The sequence below is a fragment of the Lathamus discolor genome, chromosome 1 (genome assembly GCF_037157495.1).
Source record: "Lathamus discolor isolate bLatDis1 chromosome 1, bLatDis1.hap1, whole genome shotgun sequence".
NCBI classification, from domain to species: Eukaryota; Metazoa; Chordata; class Aves; order Psittaciformes; family Psittacidae; genus Lathamus; species Lathamus discolor.
In genome coordinates, this window is record NC_088884.1 from 89,105,114 (window position 1) to 89,123,641 (window position 18,528).

The 18,528-nt window shown below is 40.3% G+C and overlaps 1 protein-coding gene across 1 annotated transcript in view; it reads left to right on the forward strand.

Annotated features, from left to right (window-relative positions):
• Positions 1-18,528, forward strand: part of SYNPO2 (synaptopodin 2) — an 88,096-nt gene that overhangs the window by 43,755 nt on the left and 25,813 nt on the right. Inside the window, exon 2 of the mRNA XM_065685563.1 lies at positions 14,981-15,132. Within this exon, the coding sequence (XP_065541635.1) occupies positions 14,981-15,132 (152 nt within the window). The remainder of the gene's footprint in view (positions 1-14,980; positions 15,133-18,528) is intronic.

The following is an 18,528-nucleotide window of genomic DNA, read 5'->3' on the forward strand; positions in this document are numbered from 1 at the left end:
AAAGGAAACACTATATATAATAGATTTATGTCACTATTAAATAGTTAGCATTGTTCAAATGGAAGTTTTGATTTATTTAGCAGTTATCAGTTGTAATCTCCCTCTGTACAACTGCTAATGAAATGGAAACAAATGCAAATGCGTAACAGGTAGAGCAGGCAGCCTTCAGTGGAAATCACACTGAGAAAGTTAATTGAGAATACATTAAGACAACTGACCAGGTGTAGAACATTTTGACAAATGTCTTTTCAATGTCATAAAATTCCTAGGTTTATTAAGAAAAATGACAAGGATGAAGTTCATTGCCATCTGAATGCGTAGCCAGCAAAAGTCAGAAATAAACCCTAAAACCTCAACCAGTTAAATGCTGGGGAAACAGGGTGGAGAGTTGTCTTATCCCAGAAGGAAACTGTTCAGGAATTGGGGAGAGGCCGCCTGGGATTGCTGCCTGAGACAATTGCAAGGAGGATCAAATTAGGAACATGTCTTTGCTGCAGAGTAAGCCAGCAGTACTGATGACATTTAGGAAGGAAGAGGGGACTGCCATGGGAAGATTTCTTGGGTGATTTCTCAGTGAGGCAAGGGAAGGTACAGAGCCACTTTATAAGGAGAGACAGAGAAGAAAGGTTTGGCTCAAAGCACTTAGTTTCTTCAACGCAGACTGGGAACGATGAGAAGCTTGGTTTTGTGGCACTACTCCAAGAAGGACTACGAAGTTGCAAAAGGCCTTTCACACAATCATACTGACCAGGTTCCTTAAGTTTACCATAATTAATCCCTTACAATTCCTGCAATTATCTTAATTTTTCTATAGCTCATAAATAGCTCCTAGACGTTCTAATGACAAAGGAACAGTAAAAAAGCCCTTGAGCTCCTGCCCATTTGCCGCTACGGGGCACTGTTGCTCTGTGTGAAAGTCTGGGGAGCCCGTGCTGTTCGCCTCCCCTTTACAGTTAGCAGATCTTTTGATGTAGTCCCTGTACTTAACAACATAAGAAATACCCACAATGCCAGTAGTGCCATCCAGTTGTTCTGTTCCTGCTCTGTATTCAAAAGCAATATAGGTAGTATATAAAGCTGGTTTCACCAATAGATCTGCAAAGATACTTGCAGGCACAATAGTTTGGCTAGAGCAGTAGTTCCTCAAAGTACTTGATCTGTTTCTCATACTTTTAATAACAAGCCAGACTAGAATGTTAATGTATTCAAAAGCATTCTAAGTGCACTTTTCTATGTCGATAATTTTATTTCTTCTGAATAACAAAGCAGAGGATGTCATTTCTTTCTCCTGGTATGCCTGGTGCAGTGCATTGGGAAGATGAAGGAATTTCCTCATCCAAACTATTCAGCAGTTGCTGCCTCTGCTTCTGTTTTGTCACCAACTAGTCTGCCTGTCTTATCTTCTGCATGATACAAGACTGCTGTCTTTCCTTATATCACTGGAATGCAGATATCACTTCCAGTTGCTGTATTTTTTCACCCCTAATTCAGATAGTCTCACTGTTCATAATTTAATTTACCTGAAGCCGAACAGGCTACGGCACGGCTAGCCAGACAATATAAAAACATAAGTAGAAACTCAAGACATATTAAGACCAGCATCAATTCAGTCCTGTCTCCAATTTAGAATTCATTGTAGGTGCTGTGTCTGACTAGAGCAGAAATGGACCCAGTGTCCTTAATTTAGCCATTACCTCATCTAGTCCTTACTCAAGCAAAACTGTATTGGCCCCAACTGCTGTCCTAACATCGGCAACAGCTGCTAAAATCAATGTTACCTGGGCTGTCTCTGAAAGTTCAACCATTCCAGAAAGTCCCCTGTGTTTTTCATAGACAAATTATTTCCTGGAAGCCAAACAGTTCCCTTTAAAACTGCAGTAGAAATGACATTGAGAAAGTTAACTGAGAACACAGGTTTAACCAAATCCTGGGGATTAAGGCTAAAAGGAGTTATATGTTTCCCGGATAATTCTATGTAAGGAAATAACAGGCTTCAGAAGAAGGCTCCCCAGCAAGCCAGCACTTCAGACACTACTCCATTCTTCTGCCATTAACTGACTACCATACTTAGCCCACCTGACCACTCTATCTCACTGTTTTTCTGCAGCACCCTATCACTGTAGGTGCACTTTGTACTCAGGATTGTGAAGAAAACTGTAGTTGAAAAGAGTGAATCTCTAACATCAAGTTTTACCTGGCTTCCCATGAAGGACATGACAGTAATTTGTTGGGTTTTCTCAGTGTTGTCACCTGTTAGCATAGTAAGTTGCCCTTTTTTGGCACCAAACTTCTAAACTTGGAACCACCTCCCTCTTGCATCATCAGTTGTGATAGAGCCTTCTCTCTGATATTTTTAAGGGCTAAAACAATTATTTCCAGAACTTGAGAGAAATCATAATATTAAAAACCAAATATTGAGTCTTCAGTTATGATCTCGGTTCCCTCTCCTCCCAAAAGACATCCAAGTCAGTGTATCTTTGTAATTTCCAGTTTTATATATAATTTTCTCCCCACTGAGTAACAAGTATTCTCATACATTATAAAACAGTAATGGTCTCCCCAACACAACCTTATATAGCTCTTTGAGTAGAATCTCTTTCTAAAAATAGAAATCTCTTTGACATTGAAGCTCCAGGCAGCATGGAAACTGTTGCATTTCAAGATGAAGTTTTGTGCTTCAAGAAAGCACAATTTTTATTTCCTTTGCAAGTGTCCCACAAATGTGCAAAATACGCTACCTGTCCTGTCATGAACTTTAAATAAATGAGAAATTGTTTGCAGCCAGTGTTGTTGCAGCAATAGCTTCTTAGAAACAAGCAATAAAAAAAAATAAAAAAAAAAAAAAGCAGCGCTGGCAAAAGGCGCTCGATTTACAGCTCTGCAAAAATAACACTCTTCCTTTTACCCTCCCTGCCCTCAGAAACACCTGCCAGCCTTTCCCAGACTGCCTGACTGGGCAAGATACCCTGAGTTAAGCCCAACACTTCCACTGAGGACAGAAGGACAGATTGAAAACAAGCAAAGAGAAATCTCACATGTCAGTGTAGCAGTTTTGCCAGTTCTCAGGCACACATTCCTCTTAGGAATACACAGGAAAGAAAGGGCAGGGGGAACACAGATCCTCTTGGTTCAGCTTCTGAAGATACTGACAACTTACTAAAGGCAGGGACATAAAAACCCAACTCTGCCAGCATGCCTGAATTGGAGACTGTAAGAATAGGAGGTCTAATTGTTCAGAGCATTAGGTCCAGGAGTATTAAAGAGAGCTCAGCACCTCTGTGTCAGACTTGCTCAGACACGACTGCAAGGGCAACAGCCACAGATGGACTATTGACACGGGAGCCAGAAACCTGGCTCAGCTTCCACAGTTACAGTCTGAACAAAACAGCACTTCCTTAATGTTTTGACTACAACTATTTGACATGCAAAAAAAAAAAAAAAAAAAAAAAAAAAAATTTTCCATCACTGTAATATCCTCCTGGCAGCATATTGAACATGAAACTAAAAGTGCTGTTATTTCCAAATTAACAAATACAAGTGAATACTGATCTCAAAATTCAAATAAGATGGGTATATGATTCTAACCTCCCATAAGAGAGGATCTTTTAGCCTTCAGTTCCAGGGCAAGTCTACTTGCAGATACTTCATTTTTACTCTGGCTGGCCACACACTGGAATACTGATATACAGCTTCATGCACTATTTATTTAAGACCTGAAACGCAGCTCAGGAACATTAATCTCCATATCAGTTTCATGGAACATGCACAAATTGACAAATGGATTCAAGGACTGCCTACACGAGAAAGGATTGAGGGGCTGACCAAGCAAATCTTTGCAACAGTCACACTTATTCCTATTAATTTTATAACTATATTTGGTTAAAGCCATTTCAGACCAAGCCACTGAAAAAAAGAAGGAAGAATTTTAAGTGACCATTTGCATCTATGATCATTTTAAAGATTGATAAAACTAAACTAAGGTAAATTCTGAATATATTCTAAGCCTAAAAATAAATACCTGAGGCTCAGATAAGGGAACATTCATGGCAGATTATGGTCTTTGATTAAAAGCACAGGTCTAAGTAACGTGCTCAGTGTTGTTTTCAGGTGAGAGGCAAAGCCCACTTTTGTCTCCTAGTTCCCCACAGGCTTCAGAAACAACTCTTGAGAGTGTGCAGCCACCATTTACCCCCTCATTAGGGCCTCCAGCACAAACACAGAAACATTGTCTTCCCTGTTGGGAGAGCAAACCCAAAGCACACCACTGACCTCCCCTGGTAGGCATGGATATCCTTGGCATGCACCCACTCTCAAAGTTATCATTGCTGCTTTCTGGACAGCTTTATCTGAGCCACCAGAAAGAGGTGAGGCTGCAGAACATCCAAATTTCCTGATGAGTCGCAAAAAATAGGAGCTGTCTAGGACAGCAGCAAGGCACCACTGGGACGCCTCTATCTGAACCTATGTATTGGCATTCACAAAACATTCACCTGGTTTGGCAGAACTTGGCTTTCTAAATACCAAGATGGGTTGGCCTGATACTGTTCTCAGTTTTAAAATGTTGTTTCAAAACAAAACACCTGAAGCATGAGGGATGCTGAGTTTGCATACTTGCTTTGTTTGTCTGTTTAAATAGCGCATCCTGGGAAATTTGTCTGAAACTCAATTTCATGACTAAAGCCATTAACCAATATAAATTTGTCCATAAACTAAGATATGAGGAATCAGGCAAGTAGAGAAATTACAGAGAACAGTGAAATTCGGGTGAAACAGTGAAATAGGTAATTCTGAAATTTGGCCAGTACTGAACTTTCCAGGGAAGTAAAGAAGCTTGAGTCTAGCTGACTTATTTTGAAAAGTGAAAGAAATAGTTCAAGAGAGAACCACATAATAGAATTTAACATGAAATCCTGATAAGTCAAGCTACCAGCTTTCACTGAGGACCATTTTCTTCAGTCTATTTGCAAGGTTTTTTTAGTTGAACAGTCCAGTTAAAGATGATTGCAAGCAACAGGAGCTAAACTCAGTCCCTGTATTGAGCTCTAAGCCAGGTTTGCACCATTGTTTGATTCATACTTCTCCAATGGCTTGGAACTTTGCACTTTCCTTTGGTCACTTTATTTGTGCATAATACAGTAACAGTTTAAAGCATTTAACAGATACTTGTGTTATTTGGTTTCTTTGAACAATCTGACTCATTTATGCTAATGTAGTCCCCAAAACTCCCCACCCTGCAATCAGATCTGGCCCAATTGTGCTGAGCACTGTACACACAGAAAGCTCTCATAATAAAACACAATGTCACTACTTTCTCCACTGTAAGCAAGGCAAAGCTTTTAGTTACCTCTTCATGATCTTTCTGGTGTTGACTGAACTGCTGCCTCAGCAGTGAAGCAAGCAGCAAGAAATACATCATTGGGCACACATTTCAATCTAACCTTGACATCATTGACAGTGACAGCTACAGCAGCCTCCACTGAAACAGAAACCTGCAAGATGGCACTTGTTTCTTCTCACTGCCTTCGCTATTCCTTTTGGAAGGAAGATCATATGCCATGCTTGTGTATTTGCAAACTCATGACATAATGTTAAGGGATTGTCATAAACAATACCATTTCAGGGAATGGACTGAGGAGACTGAGTAACGATTTCATTTTAACTGTCACTGGAGTAGTTATGCTCTAAGGCTCAAATGTGTCATCTCAAATCTAGTTTTGTAATGAGAACCCTCCCTCCTTTCCCTCTCTGCCTGTTCCCCACCCCACTCCTCTTCAAGACAATTTGGGCAGATGACCAATGGAGTGAAAACGAGACTTGGGAGCCACACAGAATAGGGTAATTGATACAGGATATGAAGATGGTAACGAGTGGGTTCGACAAAGTGCACACTAGTAGTTCAGTGGCTCATTTGCCTGCTAATAGGATGGTTCTTGTGAGGAGACCTCACCTGGAGTATTCCGTACAGTTCTGGTGTCCTCAACATAAAAAGGACATGGAAGTGTTGGAACAAGTCCAGAGGAGGGCCACGAGGATGATCAGGGGACTGGAGCACATCCCATATGAAGATAGGCTGAGAAAGTTGGGGCTGTTCAGCGTGGAGGAGAGAAGGCTGCGTGGAGACCTCATAGCAGCCTTTCAGTGTCTGAAGGGGGCCTATAGGGATGCTGGGGAGGGACTCTTCATTAGAGACTGTAGTGACAGGACAAGGGGTAACCACTTAAAACTTTAACAGGGGAAGTTTAGATTGGATATAAGGAAGAAATTCTTTCCTGTGAGGGTGGTGAGGCACTGGAATGGGTTGCCCAGGGAGGTTGTGAGCGCTCCATCCCTGGCAGTATTCAAGGCCAGGTTGGATGAAGCCTTGGGTGGTATGGTTTAGTGCGAGATGTCCCTGCCCATGGCAGTGGGGTTGGAACTAGATGATCTTAAGGTCCTTTCCAACCCTATGATTTATGGCCTGTATGTCACTAAATAAGAATACAGTCATCCCCCCACCAGCCCAAAAAATCCGCACACCCCTCATGTCCATCCGTGTCTCTCCAAACTAGGCAATAGTTTGAAAGGCAGGTCACAGGCTAAACCATCAAATTACACAGACATGCTTTGGACTAAACAGAGGGAAGTACAAAGATCTCCAGCAAACCTTTTGCCTCCAAACTTACCATTCTTCCACGAAGACATAAAAACTTCCACATCTCAGTACTCTTCTTATCTCAGTGCTGGATAACTTACCAGAGGGCAGTAGAGTCTATGCTCTTACTCAAATAGACTCTTTTCTTCCTTGCTACCTTTGACCTACAGCAAGGAAGATGCCAGTCTGAAGCTCCCAGTGATGTTCCTGGGATGATGCACCTGCTACTATTGCTCAGGTTGGTGCCAAAGGGCAGCCAAAACTGCAAATTATCAGACTCAGCCTAATGGCTTTGCATGCTCTGTAATCAGGCATACTGGGGACTTGCAAATCAGCCTCAAACCTCATTCACAAACAACTTCTCAGAAGTTAGTTAATTCTAGATTATGTAGCTTATTTTACAGATAATAATAGTACAGATAGTACAGATAGTACAGGAAAACTAGCTGCAGCTGAAACTCACAAGCCTGCCTCAATTCTCCTGAGTCAAATCTTGGGACAACTTCAAATTTCACAAAAGCCTAGAGCAGTCCAGGGAAAGCAAGGAACCACCTACGAAATACTGGAACCATTTAATGACAGCTAACTGCAACCTTGCTCATTGTGAACACTGGTCTGCTCTCCTCTGCCTTTCAGTAGCACTGAAACCCCCAAACTGCCCTGAAATTAAAAGAACTCAAACCAAATGAGTCCATAACTTGGCAACAATTCTGCCTTAACCAAAGATGGTAAGCTGGACTCTCAGCATTGACCTACCTCTGCTACTACCAGTTGCAACCTTGGCTCCGGAGCCCATAGCCCCAGCTCCAGTCAACACTGAGGGATGGCCCATACAACCTCCAGCATGGATGAATAAGCCAGAGAATATTTTATCCTAACTGATTTCATGGTTTAACATGACAAATTATTAGCCAAAATAGCACAGCCTGGATCTACAGACTCCTTTTGCCATTATTCTAATTTCTGCTACTGAAGTGCAGCAAACAGTAAGCATGTTTACCAACCCAACCTTAGGCCCTATGGCTCTGCTAGCATAACCCACTCCAAGAATGATGCTTATTTGTCACCTGGTGCCCTTATTCATCACAGCAAAAATGCCTGCGTTTGGGCTGTTCCTCCAATCCTGATTTGAGCCTGGAATCTCAGTTACACACTGCCATCAGTACCTGAAAACAGTGTCTACCTTGGCACATTTCACAAACGACAATGCTACAAAAGCAGTAACAGCTTTTGCTCTTTAAGTTACGTCCGGAAGTTTGGAAAGCAGTCTCAACAAGCCTCTGGATAGCTAATGTTGATCTTCATTAAGTCTGAATATGACTCACTATGTCAGAGGCCTAGAAAAATCAAGTGTTGTGTCAGTGTTTTAAAAGGATAAACACAAACAATTTTATGTTCTGGTATCAGCTCTGACTGTATTAATGGAAGAGTCAGTATGATGACTCGAATCAGGAATATGCAATTCATGGTTACAGAAAGTTGCATATTTGAGTTCTCTCCTAACAAGATATTAACTCTGTCAGGAAAACTTGTAATCACACTTTTTCTAAAGGATTTACCATGGCACCACAGATTTTGTCTGAGAAAGTTAAACCAGCTCATTCCAAAACCACTCGATACACAGTATTAATTTCTTTGTAGTTTAAAGCCATATGAAGCAGTTCAGAGCTGAGGACAGCCTCCTGAGTCCAGCACCCCACCTTCTGTTTCTGCCTCCTCTCTTTTTGGCTTCATTTGCCTCCAAGGACCTGCAACTCCTCTTCCTAGAGGGTGGCAGCTGCTGGCATGGCTCAGGCATGTTCAGTATCTTCCTCATACAGTTACCCTATTTTCTAGCTCTGCACCTAGACCATACAGCGCTACATGATGTGATACAAACTCAGCAGAATGGACTAAAATGTACCTCGTATTGTGTATTTCACAGTTAAACAAAGAGGAAGCATATGGCCACTTTTCCCTCTGATTTATGGGGAAGAACAGAAAAAAAGAATCTAATATTTTCTTATTTCCCCTTCTTTTTTTTCTCCTCCCCTCTTTTTCTTTTTTTTTTTTTCCTTTTTTAAGCTTTTTCTTTTTTTTTTTTTTTTTTTTAAGAAACTAGGTTGCAGGTCTGAAAGTGCTTAAGTTTTTAGTTACATACCTTTGCTGCTTTCTACCAGCAGCCACAAGTCTAGGCTTTAAATGCTATTCTCTTTGTGAGAGTATGCATTTACCCTATTACTATTTTAGCACCACCTAAAGGTAAGTACTTTCAGGTGTCAGGTTTTGCTTTTTAACTTTCATTTATCTGTCCTTTGATTGCAATATTAGAAATGTGCCCCTTTTTCTACTGGAAACACCCAGTGCACGGTGTTAGGACCATACTAACAGTGCAGTTGTATAGCAGTTTCACTGCTGTATCAGTGACAGCAGAGCTCAGCTCAAGATCGGGCAGTGGATAGGCTTACCACAAGGACTGTCTACAGTACTGCTTTCAGTGTTGCTCAAATAGTTCAGTAGCAGATAATACTGACATTTTAATTCTCTGTTTATTCTCTCTCAACCTTAAGACAGAAATTCTTTTCTCCAGGCAATAAGCCATATTGTAGTTAGAAGACTTTTGATGCCACCTATATACTGAAGCACTCAGTAAAGATGCATTGTTTTCTCAGTCCCAAAGAAGCACTGGCAATTTAGTTATCTCCCTGCACAGGGAGCAGTGAGAAAGAACTGAAAACGTAGCTACAGTGCTCATGGAAAGATCTAAGTTGGCTAGGATTTAAAAATAAGCCAGGAAGTATATAGCCAGTCACTATTTAAAGCAAGGCAATAAGAAAAGGGGAAGGAAAATAGAGCAGACAATGCACAGCTATGCTACTGAAAGGCAACAGCATCATTTCTCTCCTTGTCACATGTTCACCAATTCACCAGCAACACTAGTAAATCAGCATAACATTTTAATTTTGACACATCAACTACAAGTATGCAGCAGTACATCCCGGAAAAGGTTAATTCATAGCCAGGCTATACGTTAACGTTCTGTACCCAAGCTTGCTCTTGGGAAGCTTGCTGCATTGCCAGCATACCAGATCAATATTTCAGAGGTCATTATCTCATCCCTTTTTCAGCTGCTAACTTTGGATTGCTGCCAAAGAAAGGCAACCCCTAGCAAGATGATACCTAGTACATTAGGCAAGGCTGTTGGTAATTTGAACAGGCTTTTCTTTTCACTAAGATCAGCCTGTTCTCTGGTTCCAAACAGCACAACAGCTTCACCAATATAGAAATGGTCAAATATGTGGGTCAACCCTCCCACAACAGTATATATAAGAAGTTGTACCAAACTGCATTTGTCAAATATACTCTGAAGAGAAATGAACCAGATCTTCTGGTTCAGAACTGGAACTTCTCACGTTATGGGAAAAAGGAGACAACAGTTGCCAAGCTGAACCAGTGCACTCAAGAAATGAGATTTTACACGTACACTGCGACAGGACTAACTGGAGACAGAGTTAAAACAATAAGCAAACCAATAATTACATCCCTCTGCAAGAATATCCCATGCACTTTTACATGGGTAAAACATGACTGAAGTTTGCTTTAGCTGTGTATTGGTAGGTAAAGACAGAATCTTTAGGGCAACTAGATCAATGGGTTTTAAAGTTAAAATTACCTTCATGTAGTTTAGCACCCTATATCACATATTTGCCATAAACTACCATAATATTATATAACACTGATACTTGGGCTTACAAAATGTGAAGCAATGTAGTGACACCAAGTAAGAATTTTAACTCTGCTTACTATCTAGCTTAATATTCCAGCTTCAAAACAGTGTAATACAATTTGGAAAAAAAGAAAAACAACCCACAAAACCAAAACAAAGCAAAAAAAAGGCCTTTAGAACCTTCCTCATACTAAAAAAATCACTAATAGTTACTAAGTTACCTGCCAGACAATCCCTGAAGAGAGATACTAAAATCTTAAGATTACATGCAGAAAGTTATGTCAAGTGGACAGACCTTTGTCAAGAACCCTTAACCCTTTGTTACTGAAGTTTGTCAGTCTAAAAGAAAACACAAAGCCACTGCTGTTAAATTTTGCAGTTGACATAACTAAAGTAATAAAAAATAATGAAGATGAACAACTGAAGTTCCATCTGTCTGCTAAGCCAAGCTATCTTGGGCAACATATTTCATCATAACAAAACTCAATGCCAGTCATCAAAGACCCGAGACTAACACCAAGAACTTACATGTGTAAATAAGGTTCACTGAAACTGGCTTCAAGCCTTGAGGGCCATACACTTAGGAAGAGACTTCAAAAATCAGATAGGACATTCAACTGAATAGGCTCTTGTAGAAGCAAACCCTCAATGAAATAAACTACTCTGTCTGTATGCACAAGGGACACAAATAGCAGAGAAGTGGATTTCCACTGCACCCAGTGTCAATATTTTCTGTATTTTCTGTTCTCTTGTCTAAAAGCTGCTGGAAAAATGAAAGAAGATCAGTAAAGAGTTCTGAGAATAACTCATAGTTCAGAAAGTTTGCTTTGAATTGAGAATATCTCTGAGCAAATATATATACATTTTAAAACCACAGAAGTCTTACTTTAATAGAGAGAGGTTTAGGCTAAAAGGATTGTGCTCATGCCCAGATTGTTTCTTTTCTCTGACTGGATCCTCATTCAGGATGAGCCATCACCAAACCTGATTGTTTAGTCAGACTACATCTGAAGCACACCATTTAGACACACATCCTAGCAGCACACCAGAACAAGATATATTTCCCAAAAGTTACTGGTGCAAAAGCAAGACCATGAAATACCCTAATGATTTCTCAGTTGCACAATTGGAAAACCAGGACTGCAGAGTGTCCTCAAGTCCACTTGCCTTGCTTTAAACTACAAGTCATTCACTTGTTATCAGGTTCAACATACCTCAACTCTGATCTGCTAATTTTAGGGCTCAGACACACAAACAAGATAATCTGGTAAACTGAGTCCCAGCTGCTGTCTGTGCAGCTACTTGTAGCCACAAGAAACAGCAGGTGCATCTACTTCAGCTTTTTAGCTTCATCAGGGTTACATTTTTTTAAGCAAGTTTCCCTATTATCCTGATTTATTGTATGTTGTTTTGTAACATTGAAACAAAAATGCTTTCAGATCAAATCATAGGAGCAGTTTTAGTACCTGTTACCTGGCAAGGAGTCTCCAGGTGACAGAATGAAACTAGAGCTAGTTTAAAGTAGAAACACTACAGCATACACAGCATGAAGGCTGAGCACTAAGGATTAGCATTCTCTACAAACCCCCTTCTTTGCCCCACACTAGCATAAGCACAGCCACTGTGTATGCCTCAATTTATTCATCTTCCACTGGTTAAGAAACTGACTGAAGTTGCCATGTGCTGCAAACACCCATGATTACTCCAGCCCCAGCAGCACCCCACAGATACCACCAACCCTTTTAAGTTACTATCCTATGCTTTTTCCTCCCACATACCCGTGTCTTTGGGGTGTGATCTCTCAATAACCTATGCTAGCACCCAGACCTTACTCATCTGCAGTTTCCAGGCCTTCCTGAAGAATTTTTGGACAGATTCCAGTCCCTTACTGAAGCAGCTTCTTGGAAATAGGTTCCCGATGAGAGACTGAGGAGTCCTGCACCAGCCCCCTGGCCTTTTGTCCAGAGAGCATCAGTGCTGCTGCTTGGGTGGGCTTGTGCTGCACAGATAGTTCCTGGCTGCTCTGTGGTGCTCAGAAAACAGCACACATCTAGGCTAAATTCTTCACAAAGGAACTTTCCTCTAAGATTAACATCTCTGTGGATATGAGGAATTGCTCAGTACTTGACATTCTAACCAGCAGGGGGCACTCCTGATAGTGGAGGATTATGGATATAGGAGTAATCTGGGAACAGAAAGAAATTACATACTTCAGGTAATTTGTCCAAGTAATCCAGCATTATCTGCACCCTCTAGCAACAGCTATCTAAACAGCTGAATTGGGAGAATATTATAAGAAATGGGTCAGAATAATCTGAAGTATTTATGTACAACTATTTATATACAACACATTAATACTGTCAAAAATTTGGAAGTCTAAAACTCCTTATGGGCAGATCATGCACAGCATTGACTAAGTTCAGTATACATAGACAACGTTCAAATTTGGGAGGCATAGATGCCTTTGAGGGAGGCTGGGAGGGAGGCTGGGAGGAAGGCTGACATACAGTCACGAGAACTATTAATACATACAGCATGTGCAGTGGGATCTTGCAATGGCAAAATCATGTTAAAGGTTTGATTTATGTAGATAAACCTGTCAGTATAATATTGAGAGGAATTTTGCTCTAATGTGCGTATGAACTGAAATGCTACCAGAGAGAGAAGGAATGGCCACTTACAGTGATATCTATCATGCATGACCAGTCAAAGAAGGGGCTGAGTTTTTGTATGAAGGTCCAAATACCTCAAAACTGTGATCTTTCAATAATCCACAAGGCAGCAAAATGGACTGAGAGGTCCTTTCAAGAACTTGAAAAGGAAATTCCATGCCTTTGTCTATTTAATTCAAATCATACCAAGGAGTCTGTTTAAAAAACTGTGAAACCGGTTGAACTGTCTAGCAACTCATGTACACCAGTTAACATGATACTTCTGCTTTTTGACATAAATCCCTAAAGTTATGGAATGGGTAACAGTTTCTCTCCTGAGAGAGCTGTAATGGTAATCTATGACAGAACTGACTCCAAATTCTCAGACACTTAAGAAACAGAAACAAGTTTTCTTCTCACATTCTAGGTATCACATTATGCTATTTCAGAGTTCATGTGTTGTTCGAATTGCTGTTTACATGTTTTTTGAAAAGGGGTCACTGGAAATTCTTCCTAACATCCACATCATTAAATATTTACATTCAGGCGTAAGATGTCTTATAAAATTTTAATAGTATACCCTCCTATTTGAAAAAATAATAACAAAACCTCAACCCAAACCCCAGTTCATATATGAAGCAAAACATTCTTAATACTGTCTAAACTGTAATTTGTTCCCAAAGAACAAGGATGTTTATGCTCTTGCCTTACGGAAGATAAACAGAGCAGCATACCACTCCATATTTGTAAATGTTAACTCTGCAAGGCAGAAACTGGCTTCTGTATGCACCAGGCTTCTGTTTCTTAGCTGCTCAAAAAGCCATAATATGACATATAGGTATGTGTAAATTGAAACAACAAAGGTACATAGCTGTGCCACAGAAAAACATGCAGTCTCAATGTTTATTCCACATATCATCTTGACTCCAAGAAACTTCTCAAAATTGCCTCCAGAAATTCATCTTAGGTACCAACCCAGCTGCATAATAGTATACCTAGGATAATTCCATGAGTCTGTGGGTCAGTTGCATCCTCAGATCTGGTGTAGACCAGAAGCAACTTTCCTAGATTCAGTGGGGATGACTCTGCTGCTGTAAGTGTGGTAGAATTATATTACTAGAATTATTAAGTATAAAGAACCTTTTATTTGCATATGTCATTCTAGAATAGACTCTTAAAGGCATACTGGTTAACAGAACGTAACTGTTTCCCAAATACATACTTTAAAAAAAGTGGTCAACTGTATGGCATATTTTTGAGTGGTGTTAGAGCTGTCTAGGTTTTGTAATACAAAGACTGTGTTGTTACAACATGCTGCCAATGGAAAAAGAAGTGAAACAGCAAAAATCAGAGCCATATAAGATTCTTGAACGAGTATTTAGTAGAGAAGGTTAAACCTTAACAGGAGTGTCTAAGGTTAACATATCAGGGCACCTACTCAGATGGCTAAACATGGATTTACGATCCCCTGTGATTCAGATGTTTATAGTTTGGCAACTAAACCTACAGTTAGGCATCTAAGGAAAAGTGTCCAGCATACCAGAAGTCATTATACCTACAGCTCCAACAGCATGCAGATATTGTCATCCTGCCTAGAGGAGCCTTAGGTTCACTCATCTTCTAAAATCTTGGTGGATTTCAGCTCTAGTAGGCCCTCATTTTTGGAGAAACTTATGAGATTTTTTGCATTTCTGCTAACTAAAATAAAACCCAACAAAACCAAAACCAAACATTCCAGCCTGTTTGACATCTAGCTCACAAGCTCAGTAAAGCAGAAAAGCAGTTTTATATTTGTTATTACTAGACAGAACAGTATTAACCTCAACTGGGACAGGACAAGTTATTTATTTGTGGCATTAGAAATTTGTTCATGATCAGTATTACTGATCCTTTTTCTTTTGTATGGACAAAAGTAAGTTGAGGAAATGGTTGCTGTTGCTTTCAAATGAACGTTAATTGTGCAATTTGGAACTTGTTTTTGACTCACTGTAGGTTCGCAGCAAGAGCAAAGCAGCTAAGGCTGGACTGTGTGAAGGAGATGAGGTGGTGTCTATCAATGGCAAGCCTTGTGGAGACTTAACCTATGCTGAAGTTATCGTTCTGATGGAAAGCCTGACTGATGTCCTGCAGATGCTTATCAAGAGGTACAGGAATGCTCAGAATGATTTTGTGCAATTCTGTTCTGTGAACCACATGAAAATGATGGTTTTGAATGCACTCATTTTTCAGACATACTGCAAGCTTCTGATGGTCCTCTTATTAATGCCTGTAACTCTGCTTGTCTGTATGGAAGAGAGAAGAAAGACAATTTGATCTGAAACTACTGTATATAATTTGAACAGCACAGTTCAGGCACAGAATTTAGTGTACAGTTTCCAAATGTACAGATTTTATTTTAGTATTAATATTTACGAGGTGACCACTACCATATCTGCATACTACAGAGTCTTAAGTTCAATTATTCTTTCCACCCCTTTGAAGTAGTGAAGTGTTGTTATTGTCCATAGATAGGGAAGTGAGGCTTACAAAAAGCAAAGCCTGTATGGATGAAGTGTGTTACACAGATATGCCTTGATGATGACATGGCAAATGGTCTTCTTGGGTGGCAAAATGTATTAGTAGACAGGAGGGGGAGAGGGTCTGGAAATCATGAATTCTATTTCTGTAGTTGTTATCACTCCGCTAGACGAGGAGGGCAAGTCACAGCTCTCTGGGTCTCAACTTCCCCATTTACAAACATTGATGTATGAATTACAGTCTTCTTTGAAAATGCTTCAAGCTTCTTAGAGAACCTTCCCGTAAATTTGCAAGCAAGCCAGCATTACCGGTCATGGCACATCAGTCTATTCCAATGACTAGTTTGTAATTTGTCATCAGTGTAATATATGCAATCTTGAGTTCAGAATCACTCACAGTAAGCACATTCTTCCCAGACTTTGTGAATTCAGACAAGATGAACTCTGAATTACCTTCTGTGTTCAGGAAGAGGAAGAAGAGTAAGAAAATACCTGAGACTTCCACACTCCTTTTAAGAAATTATGGCTCTATCCTGAGCTACTGCAATTCCCCGTGTCTGCTCTCCAATGGGCAGGACCAGGAGGACAGAAGGGGTCACAATTTATCACAATAGCTAAGAGAGAAGTGTCACTGTAAAGGCTGAAAGCACTCTGGTGCAAAAAAACCCACTCGTCTCTGGTTACCAGGGATGTCAAAACAGCACGTGAAATTCCTCTGTGGTTTCTGCAGCCTGTGCACGGGAACTTTCCTCAAGTGTCTAGTAGTTCAAAGTTACAATTTCGCCTCCAAACAAAGATGCTCGCAAAGAGTATTCATTTTATTTATAACAGACATTTTGCATGGCCTGTCTGTGCACATTGGCTTGGGCTGGGTAATGTGATGAGATGAGGGGAACTGTGATAGCTGAGAACTACATCTTACCTTCTCCACAGCACATAGCACTTGATTCTGGTTCAGCAGTGTATCATTTTAATGCTCCTCATGTGATATCTGAATTGTTATGTTTTTAATTCATGACTACTTGAACTGCACTTGTAAAAATGGTATTTGTAGCTGACTAGCTGTCTTCTTTGCAGCCATAGAAATAGCTCCATATGCTTTGACTCGTGCTTGTTGCTGCTCTGTGACTGATATCTGAGTTGGTCTGAAGGCCACAGCTCTAGCTGAAAGTGACAGCACATCTTCCATTCATTCCATTGTCTCTGAATGTATGGTGAACAAGACACATCCTGAAAATCAGAACCAAAACAGACCACATAATTCACTGTTTCACGGAATAAAACCGTATCTGTTAGAAATCTAAAGAAAACTGCTGTTGATCAGAATTCTGAAAGTAACTAAAATGTTCTAAAGGAATTCACTGTGAAAATCTTTTAATTTCTTCTCACTAGCTCATCTCCCCCAAATCCCAGCCCCTACTGGAAGTATCCTGCAGGGTATAAGAGAATTATCAGAAATATTTCTCTTTCCTTGCCACCTCCTTTATGGGTAGTAGCCCTCTCAGCACTACCACTGGAAGGATTTTCCAGGAAGTGTCCTAGCATCCTTCAAGAGCAATGAGAAGCAAATCCTTTCCAGAGCAGCCACTTGTTAGCAGCCATCTCAAGAAAATGCTGGAAATCATGAGGCAAGAATAATGCCTAATGAAAGTGGTGCTCCAGTGACAATCTTTACTTCCAAGCATCTTTTCTCCTTGGGAAGCTTCCAACTGTTCCTGAACTGTTTGCAGGCATTAGATTTTCATAAGCATTCATTGTCAGCCTAATTCTCCTCTGACTAAGCTTACTGGGAGGAAAATTAGGCTTTTAAAGTATTTTTTACAATGCTACTTGGCCTTTGATGTCTACAAAAAAATTTCCCAATCCCCTGTAAACCACAGTCAGTTAGTAACCAGCAGTGCCCACAAAATCTTGGGTTCACAGGATAAGAGGAAAGAGACATCCTGCAGGGCAGGCACTCTCCAGATGCCATGTGGAGGAGCATCTTACCAACCTTCCTGACAAATGTTGAACAGATGTACTAGAAACATCAAGAGTGAGGGCAGAAACAGAAATGCTTGACCTGTCCTTTTCACATCAGTGGTAGCAATCCTTGGGTTACTGCTGAATCTAGAAAGTAAATGTCTAGGGGGAAGTAGGGAGTATGCTCAGTTTATACCAAAATGAAATGCACCACATAAGGAGGAAAAAATGACTCTCAGACAAACCCTGAAGTGCTGACACCATTTATTCTTTTCTGAAACTATACCAGGGGTGTTCCTGCATTGAGCTGGAAAGACCTGAAACAAAAAGAGTAATGTGATAAACCAGAATCTTAAGTGACAAAAAAGAGATCAGACACAGTATTCTGTCTCTTGACACATGGATACACATTGATATATAGAGTAGAAGTATATCCATAAGTAGCAAAGGCCTTTTAAGGTGGAAATCTTTGTGTCTCACACATATACACAGTTACTCAGCTACCAATAAAGGCTAGATGTAGCTGGCCCAGCCCCAGGTCTCATATCTTACAAGGAAATGTTTACAGATTTCTGTAATTTATATGTACTTAGGAGCAGTATAGTTGATCATCCAAATAGCATAATATGATGGGATACAGCAACACTCAACTCTGTCTGACCTTTATGTTTCATGGACTTTACACATTTTGTGCTATTTGAGGCAGACTGTTACAAACAGTATGTTGCATAGGTAGAAAAGTAAGTGACATTGAAGTTTCTTTAGTGCACTGACAGATTTATTTCTTCTGTTGCTTCTTCCAGTCTCTCTTTGTAGGGGGGTCCAAAGTTTCAGAATACCTGAGACCTGCTTTTGGTTTCAGAAACCTCCACAATACTTGATATTAATACTTTTCTACATACCTACCACTTCTGTCATTTGAATAAGTGCTTTGCCACCTTCCAGTCAACAGAAAACCTTAATAACATGCTGCAGTCTTGCTGTACAGAAAACGGTTTTTTCTCATATTAATAGCAGTCAGTACAGAAAGAAGCTAGAATATACTCCAGGAGGCCTAATACC